The sequence below is a fragment of the Podarcis filfolensis genome (assembly GCF_964270895.1).
Source record: "Podarcis filfolensis genome assembly, chromosome: 16".
NCBI classification, from domain to species: Eukaryota; Metazoa; Chordata; class Lepidosauria; order Squamata; family Lacertidae; genus Podarcis; species Podarcis filfolensis.
The window spans coordinates 25,937,589-25,964,198 of NC_139620.1; the positions used below are offsets into that span (position 1 = coordinate 25,937,589).

Below are 26,610 nucleotides of genomic sequence, written 5' to 3' on the forward strand. Positions count from 1 at the left end.
GCAAGTAGATAAATAGGTACCGCTCCGGCGGGAAGGTAAACGGCGTTTCTGTGCGCTGCTCTGGTTCGCCAGAAGCGGCTTAGTCGCTGGCCACATGACCCGGAACCTATACACCGGCTCCCTCGGCCAGTAAAGCGAGATGAGCGCCGCAACCCCAAAGTCAGTCACGACTGGACCTAATGGTCAGGGGTCCCTTTACCTTTTACTATCACAATTGCCCCTGAGGGAACTTCAGAAGGGGTGGAGGTCTTGTGAATGAAATGATTTTGAAAGTGGGGTGGGTGGGGGAAGTGAGAGCCCTTCAGCTTGATCAGGCCAAAAGGCCGATCTAGTCCAGCCTCCTGTTCCCACAGTGGCCATCCAGATTGCCCAACTGGAATCCTGCAAGCAGGACCTGAGTTCAAGAGCAACTCTCCCCGCTTAAGATTCCCAGCAATTATGGAGGTAGAGCATAGTTGCCACTGGTAGCCTTCTCTGAATTTGTAGGCAAAGGAATTTGTGGCAGCAAATTCCAGGTAAAAAAGATCAGGTACCAGAGTTGTTAGTTACCAGTACAGAGTTCCTAAAAATACCAGCCGGAATGGGAAAACGGATCAGGGTAAGAAGAAGCCCAAAAGGTTGCTGGAGGAGCCTTCTTCCCATCTCTCTGCTGTAGCATGATGCAGTGTTCTGGATTACAACTCCCATCAGTCTTGGCCAGCGTGGCTATGTGATGCTGGGGCTGAAGGGAAATGTAATCCAAAACACCTGGAGGGCACCAAGTTTAGGAAGGCTGAGTGGCTGCTGTCAGGTGACAGTTGAGTGGGACAAATCGGAACAAAGTGGTCTCAACTTGGCATATTTCATCGAGAGGCCCTGCAGTCATTTAAATTCTTTTTATGATAGTTTAAACTCTGGGTGGTTTTTTTAAACCATAGTGCTGATTTTTAAATTGTATTTTTATGATTTCCTGTGTGTGCCAGGAACAAGTATGTACTATTACAAGTATGACAGATGATTGTTGTTAAAATCAGGGCTGGGATGTGCAGTTAAACGACTCCTCAAAAATCCCAAGTCCCCAGCACAGCCTCAAACTAAGGTCAGAACCATGACCGTTTACACAAGCACCATACATACACAACAGCAAAGAGGCACAGAAAAGCAGTCTATAAAATTGTAGCAATAAGTGGATACCATGTATCGTACTGTTTCCTCTGACTATCCTGTCGCCCCAGCGTCTTCTGGGGCGGTCTGCTGACCGCTGCTTTGCTTCTTTGACTTGTCTGGAGATGACTTCTTTTGCTGACTGGAGGGACCCGTGGGAAGTGGCACCCTGATGAGCTGGGCAGCGGAGTAAATCAGCACACCATGATTTTTTCCCTTATTATAATATCAGTTTTGGAATGTTGTTATTTGATTTATATTTTGCTATAAGCTTCTAAGTGGTTTACAAAATATAAAAACCAGTTATACTGTTAAAATACAGACAAACATAATTAAAAATAAACAAACAATCCCATTAGAACAATTAAAAAGGGGGTCCACATTCACACCATACATTGGAAGCACTTTAAACTCCCGCAAAGAATCCTGAGAGCTGGAGTTTTTTAAGGGTGCTCTGAGTTGTTGGGAGAATTCCCCACCCCACTACAATTCTCTTGAGTTCGCAGAGCAGAGGGATTGACTTTGTTAAACCACTCTTGAAATTATAGCTCTGGGGGAAGAATATAGTATTCTAAGAACTCTGATATCTCAGGATTCTTGGGGGGAAAGCTTGTTTAAGTATTATTGCCCTGCTTTAAATGTATGGTGTGAATGTTCCCTGACTTCTTCCTCTTTGAGGTGACTTCCTCACAGTATGTACATTCAACATGCATTTTAAAGCACATGGCTTTCCCTTGAGAATGGTAGCAATCGTAGTTTGTTAAAGGTACTGAGGGTAGTTTAGGAGACCCCCTATTCCCCTGAAAACTACAATACCCAGAGTTCCCTGGGAAGAAGGATTGCCTGCTAGACTGCTAGGAAGGGGAAATAGCAGGGCTCCCCTAATAACTCACAGCACCCGTAACAAATTACACTTCTCAGGATTCTTTGGAGAAAGTTATTGTTCAAAGGACGCAGGTGTTGCTGTGGGTTAAACCACAGAGCCTAGGACTTGCCGATCAGAAGGTCGGCGGTTCGAATCCCCGCGACGGGGTGAGCTCCCGTTGCTCGGTCCCTGCTCCTGCCAACCTAGCAGTTCAAAGGCACGTCAAAGTACAAGTAGATAAATAGATACCACTCCGGCGGGAAGGTAAACGGCGTTTCCATGCGCTGCTCTGGTTCGCCAGAAGCGGCTTAGTCATGCTGGCCACATGACCTGGAAGCTGTATGCCGGCTCCCTCGGCCAATAAAGCGAGATGAGCGCCGCAACCCCAGAGTCAGCCACGAATGGACCTAATGGTCAGGGGTCCCTTTACCTTTACCTATTGTTCAAAGTGGTATCATGGCGCTTTAAATTTATGGTGCAAATGGGACCTGGGATAACAGGATGCTACAAAAGGGGGATAAAGGGATGCAACATTGGCGTGACGCCCTTGTTAGGCCACCCTAAATACCACAGGAAAATACTGTGCAAGCTTGAGCTTTTCCCGGTATTCTTCCTTAAGCAACCATTCATCGTACAACCGCCCCACCTCCTGCCCTGCTCTCCCCCGACCCCCGCCCTTCCTGGGAAACTTAGCGATGACATCACCGGACGGATCCTCTTGCACGTGCAGCGGCTAAGTGGGCAGGATCGGATGGCTCTGATTGGTCCCCGGCAGGGGGCGGGCGTTAGAAATGAGCCAGCGGGTTAGTGAGTGAAGACAGAAGCGGGGCGGGCGGCCACGGCCCAGTCCGGCGCTCCTATTGGTTAGAAATGATAGCCGAGGGAGGGCGGGGAAGTCAGCCGAGGCAAGCGATTGGTCGCTGCGGGGGAAAGAGGCGGGGCCTAGCTCCGCCGGGGGGGAGGGGGCGGGGTGCCGCCTGAAGGTCCAGGTGCGTCGTCGTCGTCGGTGTCCTCTCTGAGGCGGAGGGAGATGTGGCCCACCCCGCGCTCCGTAGGGGCCGGATAACGTCACCCTCGCTTGGACGGCTGAGCTTCGCTGAGGGGAAGCTCGGAGGAGGTTGTCCGGCTGGGGCGATGGACGGGGGGCTCGTAGCCGCGCCAGCGGCAGCAGCAACGGGTAAGAGAAGCCAGTTGCTGAGGAGCCCGGCCCGGCCTTTCCCTGGCGCGCCCGCGCTCCCTCATCCTGTCCGGGGTGGGCGGGGCCGGAGCCTCGTTGCCGGGCAACGGGGAGGGGAAGGGCGGAGGTGAGCAGGGGCGGGGCGGGGCCTCTGTATCCCAGCGCCCTGTTTCTATCGAAGGACAGCCAGGTGTTCCTAGTAAGCGAGCATGGCAAGAAGGCAGGCAAGGCCTCCACCGACCTGCTGGTCTTTTTGCCTGGGCTGGATCGTGTGAAGCGGGAGGGCTAGGCCGGTTCTTCCCCTCTCTTACTACTTTCGCAGGGGTACAAACAGCGAGTTATTTAAATAAATGATTGTGTATACGTTGGGTTTTTTAAAAAGCTAGGAGTTTTGTCCAACTAAGGGCAGAGGCACACCATACAGTGGTACCTCAGGTTACATACGCTTCAGGTTACATACGCTTCAGGTTACAGACTCCGCTCACCCAGAAATAGTGCTTCAGGTTAAGAACTTTGCTTCAGGATGAGATCAGAAATCGTGCTCTGGTGGCGTAGCGGCAGCAGGAGGCCCCATTAGCTAAAGTGATGCTTCAGGTTAAGAACAGTTTCAGGTTAAGAACGGACCTCCGGAACAAATTAAGTACTTAACCCGAGGTACCACTGTACATTGAATACCACAATTCAACACGTTTAAAGTAAATTGCTTCTCCCAGAGAATGCTGGGAACTGTAGCTCTGTGAGGGTGAAACTACAGTTCCCAGGATTGTGTATGGTGCGGCTGTGCCCTAAGTCCTATTCAAAGTAGATTCCTTGACACCAGTGCACAAGAGTAACTGAAGCCCATTGGATCCATTGGCTTTTCTCTGAGTTTGACTTACTTGCTTTCAGTTGAAGGTTATTTTGGATACAGATAGGTAGCCGTGTTGGTCTGCCATAGTCAAAAAAAAAAAAAAATTTCCTTCCAGTAGCACCTTAAAGACCAACTAAGTTAGTTCTTGGTATGAGCTTTCGTGTGCATGCACACTTCTTCAGATACAGTTATTTTGGATGTATGCTTAATCTTGAGAATTTCCAAAGCTGCATGTAGTTTTTATTGGACAACATCCATGCAGGCCTCTATAGCTGCTCCCAAGCAGGGGTGTGAAAGGGTGACAGTTGCTTCTTATTTCTGCCTGCCCATAATAAATTTTATACTAGTTTAAGCAACAATACCAAGATGGATGCTGAAGACAATTAAAAGGTCTTGGGCTGATCTCTAGTTCACTTACACCTGACTTGTAAATATGCTGGCAGTGTACTTGAAGTTAAGTACCTAAATCTGCAATCCCACTCTGTTAAAACAGATGAGTGCTCTGCTATTGACTTTCAAATAGGCATTGGGTTACATCTCAAATGTCATAGCTCCAGCTCAGGTGACCTGGGGATTGTTGGCTCAGTTAATACAGTTTTAAGGCTAGCAAATGTAGACTGCCATTCTCCCTATCTGTGTTTCTGAATGGCTAAACTTATTTGCTTATTATTTCAGTGGTACCTTGGTTTAAGAGCAGTCCGGTTTAAGAATGATTTGGTTTACAAACTCCACAAAACCAGAAATAGTGTCTTGGTTTGAGAATTTTACTTCGGTTTAAGAATGGTTTTGGTTTAAGAATGGACTTCAGGAACGGATTAAGTTTGTAAACCGAGGTACCACTGTAATAAGTTTGTATACTGCCCTTCATCTAAAGATCACAGGGCAGTTCACCTTTTGCATACACACCTTCTGTAACCTTTCTCTGTTGTCATGCTGACCAACATCTCTCACCAGGATGTATTCATTGATGTGACAGAAATGCTTCTCTAGATGGAAGCTGTAATTATTATTATCATCCTGGCAGCTCTCTAATTGTGCTTATCTCCAGAATGTAGGTTATCAGGGCTGTGCTGCTAGTATTCTGTCAGTTCATCAGATTGTGGTATCGTTGACAACAGCCATGGTGAAGCTGTTGCTTACAACACTTAAAAGTATTATTTGCTTTAGCCAAGAAGCTTTCAAGCTGCATTCCTAGAAATGGGGCCTTGAGATGAAATATTTCTCCGTGGTGGTGTTGGCCAACTTGGTGTCCTCCAGATGTTTTGGGCTGCAGTCCTCACCAGCCTAATGAGAGCACCAGTCATTGAAGCCAGACTTCCTGAAAATTATTTTTTCCATAAGTGTTCCCTTGTAATAAACAGCTGCTGAGGGAAGCTGGTGCAGGCATATGGAGTTGCACGTGGGAACAGATTCAACAGGTCTGCCTATCTCAAGGCTGGGAAACCTGTGGTCTTCCGGATGTTTCTGGACTCCAGCTCCCATCAGTCCTTGTCAGCATTGGCCAGTGGTCAGGGATGATGGGAGTTGTAGTCCAGCAACATATGGGCAGAGGTTCCCCCATCCTTGGCCTAGCACACCAGATGGACTCCCTAGGACACACCCCAGAATCCTTTGCACTGCAGTCACTGCTACTTTATATGAAAGGAATGTCAGTAAGCAATGGAGAAATGAGGTGGCTGAAACAGAATTATTGTAAATATGTGGATTAGCTTGCTTTTGCAGAGTCATGCAGTGGGTGGCCACATGTTTGAATTGCACTAGGTATGTCTGAACCTAAGAAATTGCCTGCTAATCCCTTTTACTGTGTCAGTTGAAATAACCTATAACACAGACGTGAGCTGTGGTCCTCCAGAGGTTGGTTGATGAACTCCTACAACTCCCATCATCCCTTACTAGTGGGGCCATGCTGTCTGGGGCACTTGGGAGTCCAACAGGAACATGTAGAGAGCCACAGGTTCCCCCTCCCTTTACCCTAATGCATATTTGATCAGTGATGTTATAGGAACAAAGGAAGCTGCCTTCTGACTGGCAGTGGCTTTTTGGGGTTTCAGGCAGGGGACTTTCCCAACTCTACCTGGAGATGCCATTGGGGAATGAACTTGGGGCCTTCTACATGCATGTGCTGTCAGTGCATGTTTGTGTGACATTGCTGCATCCTGCACCTCCTTGGAAGAAGGCATCACCCCTTTGGGAATGTCCTAAGTAGCAGGAATGGGGACCTTAACTATTACCTCTAAGCGGCAGTTCTGCTGCTGATCTTGTAACTTCACAGCTCCAATAAAAAATGCTGGATGATTTAAACACAAACTTTCCCTCTTACACTCCTCAATCCATGTGGATGGAAGAAGAAAGAAACTGGACCCTAAAAATGAGCTTGGGGAGAGGTGCATTGTGACCATTGGGCACCTAAATCTTGCTACATCTCCTGCCATCCAGGCTCTGATAGACCTTAATTCCCAGGCTCCTTAAGGCTATATTTAAGAATATCTGTGAGTGTCTCCCTAACAGTAGGTGTTAAGCTTGTAGTTCCACCACTAGTTTAGCTAAACAGGCAGCATATCTTTCTGTCATGCTGAATAACTGCTTTCTGGAGGGTTTGTTCTTGTGTAAGAGTGTAGGATCTGATAGCCTAGGTAGCTGGTGATATAGAAGTTCCCACATCAACTATGGTATGTGTGGTAGGTTAGGCTGAGAGGCAGGGACTGGCCCAAGGTCACCTGGTGAGCTTCATGGAAGAGTAGGGATTTGAACCCTGGTGTCCCAGACTGGTTCGCTCTCTCCATACTGACTTGGCCTTTTCTTTTCTTTACAAATGTTTTCCATAAATAGGAAGGTTGTTTGCAAAAAACAGAGAGGAACCGATTAGGAGTGTGGTACTGAACTTGAAAACCATTTCTGCATGAGAAGGCGCAGTGAACTTTTTAGATAAGAGGATAGGGCTATCCATAACTACAAGCCACAGTAGCTCTCTCCTAATAATATTTCTGACTTTTCAGTCCCACCCTTCCTCCCAAAGGAGCCCAGGGTGGCAAATGAAATTGTTAAAAAAGTACAATTAAAGCAAAAACATATTTGAAATATTTAAGAAGATTAAAAACATCCACCTCTACAGGCGGTTGTGGGAATCATAAGTGGGGAGACTGCTGGTGTGCTAAAGTTCTTTTTGTGGGCTTCCTTTTGGGGCTTCTGGTTGGCTGCTTTGAAAACAAGATGCGGTGCTGATCTGACAGGCTCTTCTTCCATTCTTAAGAGAAGGTATGGTAACAGCAAAGTAAGATAAACATCTGAAGCCCAAGACTAGGCAAAAATCTTTGGGAGGTGGCTCAGTGGTGACTTCATATACAATGGGCAATAAGTTCTTTTCTTGCCTAGTAACTACACCCCACCCTGTCCTGACTTTGTACAGCAAATTCAGCACTCTTGAGTGACCATGAACAGATGCAGCCTCCCCTTTCTGCCAGGGTTTGGCAGGTTCATTTCTCGAGACCTTTTCTGAGGGTTCAGAAGTCTCACTGGCGAGACATGGTGCTCCCTTTCTGTGTCCTGTCCTGCCCTAGTGCATGAAACCTCCAAATAGGTTTGTGTTAGGAATAATCAACATAGTTCCTATAAAACACTTGGGTGTGCAAAATGCTTCTTGTGTTCTCTTGGGATTCCTTCCAACAATCTTGTAGGCCAGTATTGTTATTCCCATGTTGCAGACTGAGACAGCCAAGGCTTGAGAGAGCATGGCTTGTGTTGGCCCATCACAGAGATTTGAACAATATCCATTTATTTAAAATATTTTTATGTTTCCCTTTTAGCAGAGTTTCCAATGCAGTACACACACACACAAAATCATATCACATAAAGTAGCATAACATGATATGATAAATTATAATTTTGTTGCTGCTTTAAACAGCCCATTTAATAAAAAGTGCCTGAGCATCTTCTACGAGAAGCAACAGTTCAGGATTACTGTAGTTCAATGGCTGGCCATTCAGGGGCTGGCTCTTCACAAAAGAAACTCCTGCCCTCCCACCTCTCTTCTGGGAATCCAGTTCATTCATGTGTGCTGAGTTAGCATTCTGGGGCAAATGCCAGTGTTATTCTGTTGAATGCTTCCGAGTAATCACCAGAAAGCAGTGAACCTCTTTCTGAGCTCAGGCGGCAGTTTGGGCAAGTGTGGCTGGCTGCTATGTTTGCACAGTAAAAGTCTAATTTTTCTCTATAGAGCTTGATGAGGTAGGCAGGGATCTACTATGCAATTTGAAGTAGATCAGTGAGGACCTCTGACTCCCAGTTGCTTAGCAATTTTATTTATTATGTTTATATTCTACCTTAAAGGCTATAAGGCCTTCCAAGGTGGCTCACAATATCAGAATACATGAATAAAATCAATTGTAATGCCAAAATAATTCCCCCCTCTAAATTACACTTCTGACATGAAGAAAGGTCATGGGGTAGCTAGAGTAGATTTTTGTGTGGAAGACCTGTGAGGTTAGTTCAAAAGCAAATCCCCAGGTTAAGAGTCCTTTAGTCCTAAGTTTGTACATTTTGCATCTGGCTATAGAGACTTGCGCGTGTTAGAAGTTGCATTAGGAATAGGGGTCCACATATTTTGACAGACCTTGGTCACCAGCCGAAATCTGAGGTTCCCCCTCAGCTTTGGCGACACTTGAAATCTGTTGCTGTCTCAGTACATTTGAGGCCCTGGGTGATTACTTTCCCTATACTTGATCAAAAAAAGTTTGTATGGTCTTCTTCCCTAGCAAACACCACTGGGGGACCTCTGCACTTTGAATTTTGCTTTTACCTGGCTTTATGATACTGCCACAGGATGCGTTGATGGCTAGTGGCTTAGATGGTTTAAGATGGGGCTAGTCAAATTCAGGGAGGAGGAAGCTGTCAGTGGAGGCTATGAGGTACTTCTCTGCATGTCCCCTTCCAAGAGAAGTTTGGACACTGGGAAGAAGAGAATGGGCCTTTTCAATGGGCCTGCACCACTTGTGGAGCGCCCTCTCCAATAAAACCCGCCTAGCACCTATACGGTTGTCTTTTGGGGTCTAGGTGAAGGTGTTTTCATTCTCCCAGTCATCTGAGCATCTATAAAACAACCATGTTCTTGTTTTATAGCAGACTATTGTAGATAGAACACTTTTAGTGTGCACTATAGTTTTAATGGATATGTTTGCTGTGCATTGTGTTTTGGTATTTTGCTCTCTGTTGTGAGTTGCTTTGAGACTTCCTTGGTCATGTGTCATGGCAAATAAAGTAAAGAAATATCTATAGAACCTCCAGCTTAAAATGCACTATGTGTCAGAAGGCCAGCTGCCAGGGAGCCAAGAATAGGAGCAGGCCTTTATGCCCTGCTTGTGGGCATCTGCCGAGCTACTGTGGGAAGCAGGGCACTGGACTTGATGGACAGCATAGCCTTTTCTTCCCCCAACTTATGCCCTTAATACGTCTTTGCCCCTTGTGCCTAGGTGAAGAGGAATGGCGGTGCCTGGGATGTGGGGACAGCATTGCAGCCGGCCAGCGACTCTACAGGACTGTTAATGAGGCATGGCACATTTCCTGTTTCCGGTAGGTGAAATCAACCCTGGAGCCATGCCTTTCTTGGGGGACTGACCCTACTTTCTCAGCATGGGTGGGCTTGAGTCCATGCAAGATTATGCTATGATAAAGGTGTTTGGGTTGTATCCAGCTAAGCCATGCTTGAACTTCAATTAGTCAAAAAGTGCATTGACTTTAGGACACAGGCCACAGTCACACCATACATTTAAAGCACTATGATACCACTTTAAACAATAATGGCTTCCCCCAAAGAATCCTGGCAACTGTTGTTAAGAGTGCTGAGGGTTGTTAGGAGACCCCTGTCCGTCAATCCGTCCCCCACTGAGCTACAAATAAATCCTAGAGTGGTTTCTCTCTTCCCAGGAAACTCTGGGAATTGTAGTTCTGGGAGAGGAATGGGAGTCTCTTAACAACTCTCAGCACCCTGAGCAAACTATAGCTCCCAGAATTCTTTGGGAGAAGTCATGATTTTTTTAAGTGGTAACACGGTGTTTTAAAAGTATGGTGTGAATGAGTCCAGAGTCTGACTACATTCCCTTCATCTTTAAGGGGCTGCTAGACACTTTGTTCTTTTTGCTGCAACCTCTCTGGAAACTGTTACAGAAGTTTAGAAGCAGTAGATGACTTCTGGGTCCTGGCTACAGGAGGGTTTGGGTGGCCTGTCCTCTCTGTTTTCCCCTCTAGTAGAAAACATTTCTCTTTTTGAGTTTCCTTTAAGACCTGACCTGTGGATTTATGTATATTTATTCTGCTTCCCCTGTCCCATCTGCTTGCTTTTTTTTTTTTTTTAGTGTTTACTGTGATTTAATTATGTTATTAATTGAGTTTGTGCTTTTATTTTATTTTTTGCTTTTTTGTATTTTTGCATCATTGTAAGCCACTGATTTAATAGAAAAGTGTGGTCAAAATATTAAAAATGAAACTAAATGCAGCTTGCTGACCACTCAAGTGCAGACAGTGGGCTGACCAAACTGTTTCTTGCTGTTCTGGCAAAACCAGCAATAATTTGGTCGCTTGTTCTCCACCTTCTGCTCACCCTGGTGAATGCTGCTGTCACCCTCTGGGGAGCCCCACCTTCCTTTTCAGCTTGGAGCTGGGAAGAGGGTGGTGACAACAGTTTCATTGAGCTTTGGAAGTTGCAGTGCTTCCCTGTTCTGCTCCAAGCTGGAAAGGACGATGCACCTTCTGAACACCAGAAGTGTAAAATTATTGGAGAAATTGAAACGCTGCACGTCTCTGAGAAGGTGAAAAAGCAAACCGTTGAGTTCTCCTGAAATGCATTTGTGGTGCTACTGCTCTTATGACTTTCCAGCTACAGTGAGCAAAAATGGCTAATGTTGAAAGGAACTATATCTGTGTTTGCTTATGAGTCAGGCACTGGTATGCGCTTTCCCTCCCCCATCTGCTTTTGCCTTTTGCACCTCTAAGGTTTCCTATTGTAAGGGTGATGTTAAAGTTCCCTTGTGTAACTGTAAATTGGAAGGCTGAAAGCAGCCGCAGCCCCTTCTCCAGTTGGTGGGTGTGTAGTCGTCTTCACATGGGAGCCTGTGAGAGCAGAGATGCTGGCTGGCTGATGAGCAGCCCAGATTGTGCTATGGGCTAGATAAATGATGGACTTGTGCCCTATGCATCATGCCACCCACGTTCTGGGGTGCTCTAGTCAGCAGAGGCAGCAACTGGTGGAGTCTCTGTCCCTCCTGGGTTGACTACCAAGACCTGCAGCTGTTGAATGGTCAATCTTTGTGCTGGTTTAAGTGTGTTACCATTTTTTACTGTTATATGTATGTATACATTCAAGATTAAAATGGTTTACTACAATCGTACATATATACGGTAAGTGCCAAGTAAAAAATTTAAATCAGAGACCCGCTAGCTACTAAAGATAGATATTTTCTTAATTACCTACATAAGCCTGGCAACACTGAAAAATTTCCAGCAGAGATGTAAAGATTATGAAGGAGAAGGTGCCTGCTTAATCTCTGTTGATAGAGCTGGGACTCTGACACTAAAGGCTTGGTTTCTTCTTGCTGTTAAACGAGCCTTGCTAGCTTGGGACATGACCAGCAATGCTCCTGCAGATGAGCTTAGTGATCAAGCTGGCATATAAGGGTATGTGATCCCTAATGTTCAGGGATTTGTACATTTATAATAGATTAACTTTATTTGCAACTGGTGGTCTGATGGATGCTAGGGTCTCCAAACCCTTGGAGCTAAGCAGGCTGGCTTGACTTCCCGCTCCTTGGGCCAGTGGTTGAAATGATATTTTCTGCAGTGATATTTATTTTACAAAGCACCTATAACACTAGGAGCTGTATAATGATTGTGAAGGCAGAGCATAGTCTCTGTGGCTAGTAGCCATTGATAGTCTTATTCTCCATGAATTTGTCCAATCCTCTTTTAAAGACATCACTCCCTCCTACGAGAGCAGATTTCATAGTTTTAACCATGCTTTGTGTGCAAAAGTTCTTTCTTTTATCTGCCCTGAATCTTACAACTTGATTGAATGCCCACAACTTCTACTGTTGCGAGAGAGGGAGAAAAAAATGGCAGTCCTCCTTTCCAACTGTCTGGACTGCTTTGTCCTTTATGTGTAGCCGAAGGAGCCCTTGGAAGGGCTTTGCAGGGGCTGTAGCCGCTGCAGGGGACACTCCTCATGTCCTTTGAGTGGAAATGACTCAATTCCGCCCGTCCTTGACTTCCTTATGGTTGCATCGAGTTCTAACACACTCTGCAAAAGAAGAAGACCTGGTTGTGTCGGGAAAAGAAAAATCCCTGCCAAGTACTCGAGCCCAGGGATCCGTGTGCCCTGCAGTTAGACAACATCCCGCTGCCAGCTGCAATCTCTGCTTTCCTTTTTCTGAAAAGGACTCAGGATACTTCAAACAGTTTGTGTTCAACTGTTGCAACAGAGAAAATGTTCCCCATCCCGGAAAGCAAAAGCACAACCCTTTTCCTTGCTTGGAGGAGAGTGGTGAATGGGTGGTTGTTTGTTTTAGCACACGGATTCCCCCTTTCCCTCCCTCCCTCCCTCTCTATGCTTCTTGCTTGCTTTGAACATTCCCGTGCCAAACTTTTAAGAGGCTGCTGCTGGCGGTGGAAAGCCTTTGGCAGCTCGTAGCTGCAAGTTCCGGCAACTCAAGTGGAGGCTGTTGACAGGCTTCCTGGAGGGATTAGCTGACTTCTTGGCCTAGCGCGGAATCACACTCATGTGTTAGCTGCCCCTTCTGCCAGGCTCCTTCGCTCTGTTCCAGAGGGCTGCCCTGCACATTGTTTGTGCCACTTGCGGCCAGACCTCTGTGGTGTGTGAATCCGCCTACGGCAGCCTTCCCCATCCTAACAGCTTCCAGATGTTCAGGACTCCCAAGACCCATTGGCCCCAGCATCATACAGCCATGCTACCTGGGGGTGATCAGAACTGTAGTCCAAAACATCTGGAGGAGGGCACCAGGTTGGGGAAGGCTGGTCTAAGGCTAAAGACAATTCTATGATTCTATGAATTTGGACCATGGTTTGTTGTCAGCAGACAGACCATAGTTAACCTCCCAGGCAGGGTTCGCACTCAATGCTATAAACCGTGGTTTACTTAACTGCGGCGTAACACTTTGTGCGGTATCTGCACAGAGCCTTGGAATGTAAGGCAGCAGAAGAAACTTTGCCTCTCCCCTCGTTCCCTCTTTGACTGATTCTGGCTGCTACAGGGAGCTCTACCTGATGTGCCCCCGGGGAGAGATTGGAACTCCTGCAAGCTAATAATCTGTTGGGTGTGCCTCCTAGGAGCGGTTGCCAAGTGGTAGCGCCCCTGTGTCCCCATGAGCTGTGCTAACAAGCGAGCGCTCACGAGCCACTTGCAGGTGGAGGAGCAGGAGAAGGTCTGTTTTGCTGAGCTGCTGAGAGCCAAACTCAGTGTGATTAGGCTGCAACTGAACTTCTGTGGTGTGAGATAGGTTGGGGGTGCATAAGAAGGAGAAGTTGTATCCCTGCCTGCTCTTAGTAGGATGCTGTGCCCAGAACTAGTTCCTAATGGAAGGAAAAATAACTTTAGACTGAAAAAGCAGATTTGGGGAGGGGTCCACTCACCCTATTCTGCACTCTCTGTTTGGCAGCTGTCCCAAATCTCCTTGATTTGAGGTTTTTACGTGGAGGTTGAATGACCTTCTGTCTGGAGTTCTTTAGCTGCGAATCCTGCATTGTAGGGTGTTGGACTAGATTGTCCTTGGGCAGGCTTCCTCAAACTCAGCCCTCCAGGTGTTTTGAGACTACAATTCCCATCATCCCTGACCACTGGTACTGCTAGCTAGGAATCATGGGAGTTGTAGGCCAAAAACATTTGGAGGGCTGAGTTTGAGGAAGCCTGCCCTTGGGGGTGCCTTCAAACTCCACAATGGGATGATTCTATCTGGCACCCTCAGGATATTTCTGACTCCCAATGCCCACCCACCTTGGCAATCACAGGTCAGGTTAGGTCTGATGGGAGCTGTAGTCCAACACATCTGGAGGGCACCAGCTTGGGTAAGGCTGAAGCTGGGATACAGCAAACTGGGTCGCTCTGCCTTACAATCTTTTCTCTGCCTTTGTCTTCTGGGGCAGGTGGGCCCTGTCGGCTTGATACCCTTTCAAGATAAGCCCCGGGTGTCCCACGTGAGATGCTTCCTGCCTGTGTTGGGATGTGATTTTTTTTTTTTAATAATGGGGTAATTGCTCATAATCACTCACTTCAAAAGCTGAACTTCCTGGTGCGTGCATTCTTCTCTTTAACAACGCAAGCGGGTGCAGAGCTCCTGGCTGCCGCCAGCTTGGCCTCTGGGGTGATCTTATTTACGGTTTTAACCTGTGGTGCTCTGGAGGGCTTGGCTCTTGTTGCACTTCCCTGATAATCTGCTGTCGGTTTCCTGGGCAGCTCTGCCCCTGCCATGAGTGTATGTGAAGACCTGGTATTATTATTATTATTATTATTATTATTATTATTATTATTATTTGGGGGCGGCATTGTTGCCAGCCACGTCTGCCGCTTTGGGGAGGCCTGGTAGAGCTAGCTTGTGGGGCACCAGTCCACTGGTTTATTCTGCTGTTCCCTTCACAGTTGTTCTCGCCACAACAGTCAAATCTATCGTCTTTGCCATGAATATAGCAGGGGTGTGTGTGTCTGGCAGTAGTGGGGTGAATGCTGACTTCAAAAATGTCTCCTGCCTGGAAAAAATCTCTGCTTCTGCCTCCCTTCCTGTCAAATAGCCCCTGCCTCAGTTTAATGGGTCACGCATCCATGCTCCATAGGAATTTAATTATTCCTATGCTCTTTCGCTGATCATTGTTTCTGTTTCTTTTAAAAGGATTTGTCTTTTTGCACATACCCCTTCCCTAAACAACCCTGGGAATTGCAGTTTACCCCTCAAAGAGCTACAGATCCCAGCACCCTTAAACTATTTTTACGTGAATGTTTATATTGGTTTTTGAATTATCGTTATATATTACGTAAACTGCTTGGAGATTTCTTTCTTTTTTTATTAGTGAGTGCTATTAAATATATATAAATAAATAATGTCGATAACCTCCCCCATCCCCTCCAGACACACGCAAAAGAATTTGTACGTACAGAAGCTTTTCTCTTGTGAGAGAAGGGTAGGGTTCAGTCTAGCCTGTTCCTTGGGCAACAGTCAAAACAAAAAAAAATTTTTTCTTTCCAGTAGCACCTTAAAGACCAACTAAGTTAGTTCTTGGTATGAGCTTTCGTGTGCATGCACACTTCGTCAGATACACTGAAACAGAAGTTGCCAGATCCTTCTATATAGTGAGAAGGTGGGGAGGGGTATTACTCAGAAGGGTGGTGGGAATGGGTGGTTGGCAGATAGCTGAGATGAGCCTGTTGACGGCTCTTAACGACTGCAATAGGTCTTACAGGAAAAAGCAAGGGGTGAGAAGGTGAAAAATGGCTTTGTCATGTATAATGAGATAAGCCCCTTCATGGATCACTGCCTTGCCGTGGCGAAGGGGCTTGAAGAACTCAGAGAAGCTATGAACTACGCCGAGCAGGGCACACAAGATGAACAGGTCATAGTGGAGAGTTTTGACCAAACGTGATCCACCTGGAGGAGGAACCGGCAAGCCACTCCAGTATCCTTGCCAAGAAAACTCCATGGACAAAGACAACAGGCATATAAAAGTTATGACGCTGGAAGATGAGCCCCTCAGGTCGGAAGGCGTCCAACATGCTACTGGGGAAGAGCGGAGGGCAAGTACAAGTAGATCCAGAGCTGATGAAGCGGCTGGGCCAAAGCCGAAAGGACGCTCAGTTGCGGATATGCCTGGAAGCGAAAGGAAAGTCCAATGCTGTAAAGAAAAATATTGCATAGGAACCTGGAATGTAAGAACCATGAACCTAGGTAAGTTGGAGGTGGTCAAAAATGAGATGGCAAGAATAAATATTGACATCCTGGGCATCAGTGAACTAAAATGGACGGGAATGGGCGAATTCAGTTCGGATGACCATCACATCTACTACTGTGGGCAAGAAACCCGTAAAAGAAATGGAGTGGCCCTCATAGTCAACAAAAGAGTGGCGAAAGCTATACTGGGATGCAATCTCAAAAATGATAGAATGATCTCGATACGAATCCAAGGCAGACCTTTTAACATCACAGTAATCCAAGTTTATGCACCAACCACTGGTGCTGAAGAAACTGAAATAGACCAATTTTATGAAGACTTACAAGACCTTATAGAAGTGACACCAAAGAAGGATGTTCTTCTCATTATAGGGGATTGGAATGCTAAAGTAGGGAATCAAGAGATAAAAGGAACAACTGGCAAGTTTGGCCTTGGAGATCAAAACGAAGCAGGGCAAAGGCTAATAGAGTTCTGTCAAGAGAACAAGCTGGTCATCACAAACACGCTTTTCCAACAACACAAGAGACGTCTCTACACATGGACATCACCAGATGGGCAGTATCGAAATCAGATTGATTATATTCTCTGCAGCCAAAGATGGAGAAGTTCTATACAGTCAGCAAAAACAAGACCTGGAGCTGACTGTGGCTCAGATCATCAGCTTCTTATAGCAAAATTCAAGCTTAAACTGAAGAAAGTAGGAAAAACCACTGGGCCGGTAAGATACAATCTAAGTCAAATCCCTTATGAATACACAGTGGAAGTGAGGAACAGGTTTAAGGATTTAGATTTGCTGGACAGAGTGCCTGAAGAACTATGGATGGAGGCTCGTAACATTGTACAGGAGGCAGCAACGAAAACCATCCCAATGAAAAGGAAATGCAAGAAAGCAAAGTGGCTGTCCAACGAGGCCTTACAAATAGCGGAGGAGAGAAGGCAAGCAAAATGCGAGGGAGATAGTGAAAGATACAGGAAATTGAATGCAGATTTCCAAAGAATAGCAAGGAGAGACAAGAAGGCCTTCTTAAACGAGCAGTGCAAACAAATAGAGGAAAACAACAGAATGGGAAGAACCAGAGATCTGTTCAAGAAAATTGGAGATATGAAAGGAACATTTCGTACAAAGATTACCATAATAAAGGACAAAAGTGGTAAGGACCTAACAGAAGCAGAAGACATCAAGAAGAGGTGGCAAGAATACACAGAGGAATTATACCAGAAAGATATGGATGTCTCGTACACCCCAGGTAGTGTGGTTGCTGACCTTGAGCCAGACATCCTGGAAAGTGAAGTCAAATGGGCCTTAGAAAGCACTGCAAATAACAAGGCCAGTGGAAGTGATGGTATTCCAGCTGAACTATTTAAAATTTTAAAAGATGATGCTGTTAAGGTGCTACACTCAATATGCCAGCAAATTTGGAAAACTCAGCAGTGGCCAGAAGATTGGAGAAGATCAGTCTACATCCCAATCCCAAAGAAGGGCAGTGCCAAAGAATGCTCCAACTACCGCACAATTGCACTCATTTCACACGCTAGCAAGGTTATGCTTAAAATTCTACAAGGAAGGCTCAAACAGTATGTGGATCGAGAACTCCCAGAAGTGCAAGCTGGATTTAGAAGAGGCAGAGGAACCAGAGACCAAATTGCAAACATGCGCTGGATTATGGAGAAAGCTAGAGAGTTCCAGAAAGACATCTACTTCTGCTTCATTGACTATGCAAAAGCCTTTGACTGTGTCGACCACAGCAAACTATGGCAAGTTCTTAAAGAAATGGGAGTGCCTGATCACCTCATCTGTCTCCTGAGAAATCTCTATGTGGGACAAGAAGCTACAGTTAGAACTGGATATGGAACAACTGATTGGTTCAAAATTGGGAAAGGCGTACGACAAGGCTGTATTTTGTCTCCCTGCTTATTTAATTTATACGCAGAATACATCATGCGAAAGGCTGGGCTGGATGAATCCCAAGCTGGAATTAAGATTGCCGGAAGAAATATCAACAACCTCAGATATGCAGATGACACAACCTTGATGGCAGAAAGTGAGGAGGAATTAAAGAACCTTTTAATGAGGGTGAAAGAGGAGAGTGCAAAATATGGTCTGAAGCTCAACATCAAAAAAACGAAGATCATGGCCACTGGTCCCATCACCTCCTGGCAAATAGAAGGGGAAGAAATGGAGGCAGTGAGAGATTTTACTTTCTTGGGCTCCATGATCACTGCAGATGGTGACAGCAGCCACGAAATTAAAAGACGCCTGCTTCTTGGGAGAAGGGCAATGACAGGCCTAGACAGCATCTTGAGAAGTAGAGACGTCACCTTGCCAACAAAGGTCCGTATAGTTAAAGCCATGGTTTTCCCAGTAGTGATGTATGGAAGTGAGAGCTGGACCATAAAGAAGGCTGATCGCCGAAGAATTGATGCTTTTGAATTATGGTGCTGGAGAAGACTCTTGAGAGTCCCATGGACTGCAAGAAGATCAAATGCATCCATTCTTAATGAAATCAGCCCTGAGTGCTCACTGGAAGGACAGATCGTGAAGCTGAGGCTCCAGTACTTTGGCCACCTCATGAGAAGAGAAGACTCCCTGGAGAAGACACTGATGCTGGGAAAGATGGAGGGCACAAGGAGAAGGGGGCGACAGAGGATGAGATGGTTGGATAGTGTTTTCGAGGTTACCAGCATGAGTTTGACTAAACTGCGGGAGGTAGTGGAGGACAGAGGTGCCTGGCATGCTCTGGTCCATGGGGTCACGAAGAGTCGGACACGACTAAACGACTAAACAACAATGAGATAAGAATCCAATGTCTTTGTTCAGACCAGGTCTCTCCATGGTTTTAAGTTTGGTAATGAGTTGCAATTCAGCAGCTTCTCTTTCCAGTCTATTTCTGAAATTCCTTTGTAGTAATACAGCTACTTTGAGATCTTGTATAGAATGTCCTGGGCAACAGTTAATGTCCAAAGGAACTGCAAGGAATGTGCCTGGGGTCTCTCTTCTCCTGAGGCATCTGGAGGTGGTCTTTGCATTTTTCAGCTCTTCGCATCTCAATGGCAATAGCTTAGGGGCACATTCCTGCCTGCCCTTGGCTCCCCATCCTTAGCTGCCGGGCTAACTGTGCATTCAAGTGCAGGAACTGCCTCAGCTAGTATAATCACCAAACCTTGGGGCAGGAATTGAGGGGAAAAGGTCTCGCTAGTGTTTCCAGCTTCTTAAACCAAAGGTGCAGGATCACTACTGTGCTGGAGTTCTGTGCTGTCAAATAGTGTTGTCCCTCCCTGAAATGAGCTGCAATGAGTTTGCTGGAAGGGCCGTAGCTCAGTGGTAGACCATGCAGGAAGTCCCAGATTCAATCCCCAATGGCATCTCCAGGTTAAGACAAAGAGAACTCTGTCTTGAAACCCTGGAGAGCAACTGCCGGCCAGAGCTAGATGGACCAAGGTTCTGTCTCCATGTAAGGCAACTTTCTGTGTTCACTAAACTCACAGGGGTGCAGGCTGAAGCCGCATCAAAAAGCTTCTGAGTCCCCTCTCCAGCCATGCTTAACTAAGGAATCACAGCGACAATGAACGGGTTACCCAGGAGAAGAATCACTGTTTCCGTGTACATTTTTGTTGCTTCTTTTAATATGTTTTGGCTGTGTAAACACCATACATTTAAAGCACACTTAAAACACATTCCCCTCCCAGCAAAAAAAAATAAGCTGTAGTTTATTGCTAACACAGCTGCAATTTGCAACACCCTTAACAAACTACAATTCCCAGGATTCTTGGGGAGGGGGGTGCTTTTAAAGTATGCACAACTCCCTTTAGGGCTTCATCCCTGTGAGAGAAACACAACCTAAAGGGAGTTGTGCAGATAATGCAAAACAAATGGGAAGCAATTGTATGCCAGCTTTGCACTCATCCAGTCATGAGAAAAGAGCCTCAGAGCAGAAATGTAAGACCCTATGCAAGACCCAATGATTCAAAAGTGAGTTTATTTAACTGATGATGATCTGAGCACCTTATGAAGCAACGATAAGTGTTTGGAGGCAAAGGGACCTTGAAATGACACCTGTAGAAGCTTCTTAGCTTTACGTTGGTAAAGCTTAATCTTTCTGGAAGTGGCTCAGAAATGTTAGAAGGTCTATAAGCAGTGGACTAATCAATGTCTAAACAACGAAGAGCTTTGTGGCACCTAAAAAAGGCAAAGTAGCACATGTCAAATCACACTAAATTGATTATTTGTTCTTTATTGGGCAATGAAGTGTTATCTTCCTTGCTTGTGTGTGCAAATTTGTGTGTGGAAGCTGCTTTGCAGGTCTCTCTTCAGAAGCAGATCAAGTTTTATGATAAATATATTTCCTGTTTATAGAGAATCTCATGAAGCCAACACTCCAAATGGAATCTCTTAGCAGGGCTTTTAGCTGTCTTCATTTCTTATAGTTTTCGCGCTGGGCTCTTGCAAGTTGGCCTCTCATGCAGATGTGCTGTTTGCTGTTAATCACACGGCAGGACATCATAAATTTAGACTTGAGGATTATCTATATGGATCTTTTTAGATCAAGTGGGGGCAAATTTCAGCTCATGAAATCAAACACTGGGGCAAATACTCTGTGCTGTTCTTTCTTTGCCCTGCCTGAGGATGTGAAGCCAATAAGGGACTTGCCAATTATTCCGTGGCAGTTTTTGTTCATGGTATGGAACTAATAATCCAAAAGGGGCTGGGATATGAGGAGGGCATGGAAAAGAGGAGTGCATTCCTAGACGCAAACTCACTGCATTGTTTCTGTTTCCAGTGGAGCTCTGTGCAAATGGTCAGGAGGAAAGACTCCCTCTTCCTGAAACAGATGGACCGTGTCAGGATTTATGACCCTGGTGTCACTGACTCTGCACTTTACAGCCGGCTTAAAAGCCCAGCTAAGTGGAAGATCCTGGCAATTTACAGAGGTTATTTTTCCATAAATGTGGCTGGCGTGTGTGTGTACACACACACATGCCTTGCAATTCAACTCCAGTTCTTAGGAAACTTTAGCCACAGGTGTCAACCCAGCACCTAATGTGCTTCTGTTCTCCGCCACCAATCCTGCCCTTATCCTGAAAGGAAACCTCTTAAAAAATCTGCAGCATCTGGATTTCAACTTCATGGCCCTAATGTGTCAACAGACTCTGCAGCAGCAGGCTTTGGGTGCCAGATTGCAGCAGGCAGAAGCAACCCCAGCAGAAAGTTCTTCTGTGCAGGCTCTACTGAAATGAATGAAAACAATGGCAATGATGATTTCACGGGGGGCTTGCGCAGGAGAGATTTCTGGTACATCGTAGCTCATGTCACCTCGAGATACCGTTTGGCTTTTCCATCTTGGGCACCCAAATGTTGCCTTGTCAAATATGAAATGCAACGGGGTTAAACTAGAACCCATTGTCCTTTACAGTGGTACCTCAGGTTACATATGCTTCAGGTTACAGACTCCGCTAACCCAGAAATATTACCTCAGGTTAAGAACTTTGCTTCAGGATGAGTACAGAAATTGTGCTCAGGCGGCGCAGCAGCAGCAGGAGGCCCCATTAGCTAAAGTGGTGCTTCAGGTTAAGAACAGTTTCAGGTTAAGTACAGACCTCTGGAACGAATTAAGTACTTAACCCGAGGTACCACTGTATATTCAACAAGGCAACATTTTCTGGGGAATGACATAATGTAATGCACAACGGGTCAGAGCACTGGGGAACATACATAATCCTTTGTAAATCACTTAAATAATTTTAAATCAAGGAAGCAGTATACAGATTTAGTTTTTATAAAACACACATTTAGATTGCCCTGTCCCAAGGACTTGAGGGATGTTGCAATGTATCTCTTTTATCCTTGCATCCTGTCTGAGGCAGGTTGCAAGACTGAGAGCTGTCAGCTTGCCCAAGGGCATTCTGCGGGCTTCATGGCATTTGAGCCTGGGGCTCCCTTGTTGAAGCACCATCAGAACAGAACTGTTCACAGGCATGGGTGGTGACATAACTTTTGAGGAGATGCATTCACAACTAGATATGCTTTCCCAGTTGCCTTTCCTTTTTGGCTAACGAAGAAGAATGCTTGAACTTGAAGGTTTGTACGATTTAAAAAAAAAAAACAACCTGGCATAGCACTAGCCTTGGTTAGTTCTCTCCCTCCGTTCCCTGGATTTTAGGACAAAGAGGCATCCATGCTGCACAGGAAACCTTGTGAGATGAGGCAGCTTTGAGAAGCATACCTGATTGATCTTTCTCTCCCTCCCAGTGCTAAAATCTATGTAAGGGGGTTGAGCGATGGTTTGTTAGGGAACGACAGGAGGACATTCAAGCCCCGGTTGTGGGCTTCCCAGACGTCATCGGCGGGCGAATGTGGGAAGCAAGGTCCTTGAGAGCCAGTGTGGTGCTGTGGTTAGAGTGTTGGACTAGGACCCGGGAGATAAGGGTTCAAACTTCCATGCAGTCATGTGAAGCTCACTGTGTGACCCAGTCACTAATGCAAATCCTAGCCTATCTCACAGCGTAGAATCATAGAACTGTAGAGGGACCATGATCGTCATCTAGTCCAACCCCCTGCAGTGCAGGAAACCTTTGCCCAACGTGCAGCTTGAACCCACAACCCTGTGGGACCCCCAAGCATAAATGTCCAAAAGTTCAGCAGAAATCCTCCATTGTTATCACCTGGGATCGGACGTTCAGATAAGGAGGGGAAATATACAGAACCTGTTTCCCTACTCCTCCAACCCCATGATTCATAACCTTTTCCAGAAGATAGCTATGGTGGATGGTATCAGAGAGGTCAAGGAGCGTTAATGCCTCCGGTCTTCCAGCAAAGGGCAACCGAGGCAGCTCCTGCGCCCAAACCAAGCCTAAATCTCCACTTGAAATGGATCCAGGAAATCGTAAAGTGTTGGCAACCACTCACGTGAGCTCCTGGCCTGGGAAGGAAATGTTATCTGCTAAGTGATAACTGTTCACCTCTTCTGTGTCTGAGGCAGGTCTCCTTAGGAGCAGGCATGTCACAGCTGGGACCCCACCACACACTTTCTCAGACAGGCATTTAGCATCTCTGAAGCTCAGCTGGCTCCTGCTACATGCAATAAGTCAAAAGGGACAAGGCTGGCTTTGATTGGTCAGCACCCTTCCACCTCCTCAAGCCATAAGAAGTGAAATTCATCGCATCAAAGTTGAAGCAGGTGGTGTCCGGACACCTCCTTTGGCTGCTCTGCGTTATCTATGGTATTCAGTGGTGAAAGTGTTTGGTCACATCCACACCAACCATTCAGTGCGTATGTGAGGCACGTGGGTCCGCCCCACCAAGAATCCTGGGAGCTGCCATTTGCCCCCACCCTTAACAAACTACAACTCCCAGGATTGTTGTGGGAAAACCATGTGCTTTAAATATATGGTGTAGATGTGTCTTGCAAGCCTCTGTCAAACCTTTTGGAGCATGCTACTGAGGGATGTGGGTGGCACTATGGGTTAAACCACAGAGCCTAGGGCTCGCCGATCAGAAGGTCGGCACTTCGAATCCCCGTGACGGGGTGAGCTCCCGTTGTTCGGTCCCAGCTCCTGCCAACCTAGCAGTTCGAAAGCACGAAGTGCAAGTAGATAAATAGATACCACTCCATCGGGAAGGTAAACGGCTTTTCCGTGCGCTGCTCTGGTTCACCAGAAGCGGCTTAGTCATACTGGCCACATGACCCGGAAGCTGTACACCGGCTCCCTCGGCCAATAAAGTGAGATGAGCGCTGCAACCCCGGAGTCGTCCGCGACTGGACCTATTGGTCAGGGGTCCCTTTACCCCTTTACCTTTACTGAGGGTTATATCCCATTTCCTTGGCTGGGAAAGGTGAAGATGGTGTTGAGGAGCCACCATCGCCACCACAGAGTCAACTTGACAGTGAGCTCTGATTACTGGCTCCATCCTGCAACTTTGGACTGCTGTGGTGCGTTGGTTTGTGGTTTTTTTGCGGAGGAGGGAGGTTTGTGCCTTGCAGGTCCGTGAATTCCACCTTTTGTAAATGAGTTGTTGCTATCCCCTGCTAATCATGTTAACTATCCACCTCACTCCTGAAAAGAGGAGCTCCTCCTCCTGTTCCCTCCACCCTCTACCCTTGGGCTAGAACTGGAGGAGGAGGAGGAGGAAGCATGACAACAACTGCTCTAGCCTTGGGCGGGCACAAGGCTAATGACACTGCTCTCCCTTGAGGGGCTCCCAGTTGAAACAGCCTCCTCCTAAGGCTGCTGCTCCCCTTGCGACCATGAGAGCCAGGGGAATCCCAGCGGAGAGCAACCCGCCCAGGACCTGGCACTCCCCTGCGCTAGCAGCAGCAGCAGCGAGGCACCCGAATCGGCAGGAGGCAAAGTGAACCCTTTTCCATGGCCGTCTTGGCTGCACGGTAGAAGCCGTCAAACAGGTTTGCGTCTGAGCTGGTCTAGCCAGCACTCCGGAGATGGGAAGCTACTTGTCTGCTCCACCTTCCTTCCTTCCAAAGGAGCCCTTTCGGTAAGCCATGTTCAGTATGTGGCCGGGGGGCAGTGGGGGGCAGATTCCTCTCCACCACCCCTCGCCCCACTCCTACGCTGTTAGGTGTGTTTCTACCCAGTAACCTACCTGCCTGGTAGAAATCTTTCAGCTAGGAGGGCACAGTCTGTATGCTTTCTTACCTGCTTAAGGTGGGGTGAGACATGATAGGTTGCTAGCAGCGTTTGCAGGTTCATTTGGGGGTGTGTGTTGTGTTTCAACTTACAGCACCTGAAGCCTCACATCTTGTTTGCCGGTGTGGTGTGTTAAATGAAGGCAGTTGTCATCTAACAGAGACCTTGTGGCCATAAAGTTCGCTGGGTGACTTGGGGCCAGTTTAAGTCAGAGACTGTAGGAGTGATTCAAGCTGGTGCCATACCTATCGGATTTCAGATGCATGGATGAGCTGAGTACTGTATAGCTTTTGAGCCGGGTTTCCATAAACCTCTTTCGTTTCCAAAGCAGCCCCCTTGCCTCCTGGATTATTGCTTGTTTTAAGCCTGTCTTTCAAGTGAGCACCAGCCGCCAAGCCCTTAACTCCCACCTTGAGGGGTTTGTTCTCCAGGAAGCGAGTGAAACTTGTGGCTAGTGGTGAGGCGGGTAAATTGTGTTGGAATCTCATAAAAAAAATTGGGTGCCACAAGGCAGACATGCAAATGGTTAGGAAGAACTTGGGAAATCTGCTTTTAGGACTTGATCCCTCCCTATGGTGTGTGTTACTTTATTTGTTTCATTTTATTCACCTAACAATCTAAATGCCACCTGATTTGTAAACAGAACCCCTAAGCAGTTTGCACAAAAGCAAACAAATAAAGCAAGCGTTAAAATGGTCAATGGAAAGCAAAGTTAAAAATAGGTATTTTGAAATTTTCAAAATATAATTAAAGCAAACAGTTAAGGCGCTGACAGACAGTTTTAAAAACACATGCCAACATGTCTGGATGGGTTTGCCTGAATGAAAACGTTTTAAGCAGGCACCTAAAGGAATGCACCCGCCAGATGTCAATAGACAGTGAGTTCTAATAGATCGATTTCTTACAAACCTGGAACAAATACTATGGAGCACCTGCAGCCGTGCCAGTTCGGCAGTTCCGAGCAGTCAGGTGGGCATTAGTTTCTTACACAGTTAGCATAAAAGTTATCCAGTGTCTGTTAGAATATGCCTCCCATTCCCCTTGTGTGCCTGCTCCTCTCCTCCCCCCACTTTAATTGCAGCTGCTTCAGGAATGTGCTTCTGACACAGGACAGACTCAGAAGCATTTATTTCATCACAGGCAAAAGGCCCCCAGTTCCATCTGTATGTAGAAGTGGGAAAGATTCCTGCCTGAAATCCTGGAGAGCTGCTGCCAGTCAGTGTGGACAGTACTGAGCTAGATGGTTCAATGGTCTGACTTGGGATAAGGCAACTTCCTATGACTTTGTAATCTGCAAGAGAGCAAGTACTTAGATTTTATTTTTAAAAAAACCAACATTAGCCATGAGCTTCTTGAGTGAGGGTGTGGACTTAGGCAAGCTATCATTTCTGAGCCACTCCTCATTCCCATCTGAAATAGGGTCTGCCTTAACATGGTGACTGTAATGATTGTGGAAATACTCACACGGTGTGCTTTGAACACTTAGGAACAGCACCGTAATCCTGCTGTGTCAGTTGAGCATGAGACTCTTACAGGGTTGTGGGTTCGAGCCTTACATTGGGCAAAGGATTCCTGCATTGCAAGGGGTTGGACTAGATGACCCTTGGGATCCCTTCCAGCTCTGTGATTCTATGCAGCGCATAGCTGTGTGTGAAGCTAAAGCACTTGTTATTTCTGAGCCGGAATTTCACTCACATTCTGAAGCAGCCTTGGGAATGTGCACTGGGCTTCTGCAGGCCTGGGCGGACTTCTTCTGTGAATTTGCCCTGCCTGGATTTGTTTACTGTGACGTCGCAAGGGACGGGTTTTCTTAACGCGCCTCAGCCCCTCACCTTTCCCCCAGAATCGTGTTGCAGCAGCAGCAGCCCCCTTTCAACTTTCCTCAGCTTCCTAGAATTTGTAACGTGCAACCTCTGTAGATAAAGCAGCACAGGATAACCAGCTTTGGCAAAGCAGATTGCAGTGCCTAGAATTTTGCTCAGTGGACGAGAGCTGTTC

General features: G+C 46.5%; 1 protein-coding gene across 6 annotated transcripts in view; it reads left to right on the forward strand.

Annotated features, from left to right (window-relative positions):
* The first annotated feature begins 2,814 nt into the window (after window positions 1-2,814).
* Window positions 2,815-26,610, forward strand: part of LIMK2 (LIM domain kinase 2) — a 53,733-nt gene continuing 29,937 nt past the window's right edge. For 3 of the 6 annotated variants that reach the window (XR_014542396.1, XM_083590169.1, XM_083590170.1), the window contains exons 1-2: window positions 2,815-3,185; window positions 9,501-9,600. Coding sequence is in view for 4 of the 6 variants with exons in the window: in XM_083590169.1 (XP_083446295.1) it covers window positions 3,143-3,185; window positions 9,501-9,600 (143 nt within the window). In the remaining 2 variants the exon portion in view is untranslated. Of the gene's footprint in view, window positions 3,186-9,500; window positions 9,601-24,053; window positions 24,461-26,610 lie in introns of those variants that run through there. The other 3 variants (XM_083590172.1, XM_083590173.1, XM_083590171.1) reach the window with 3 other exon arrangements.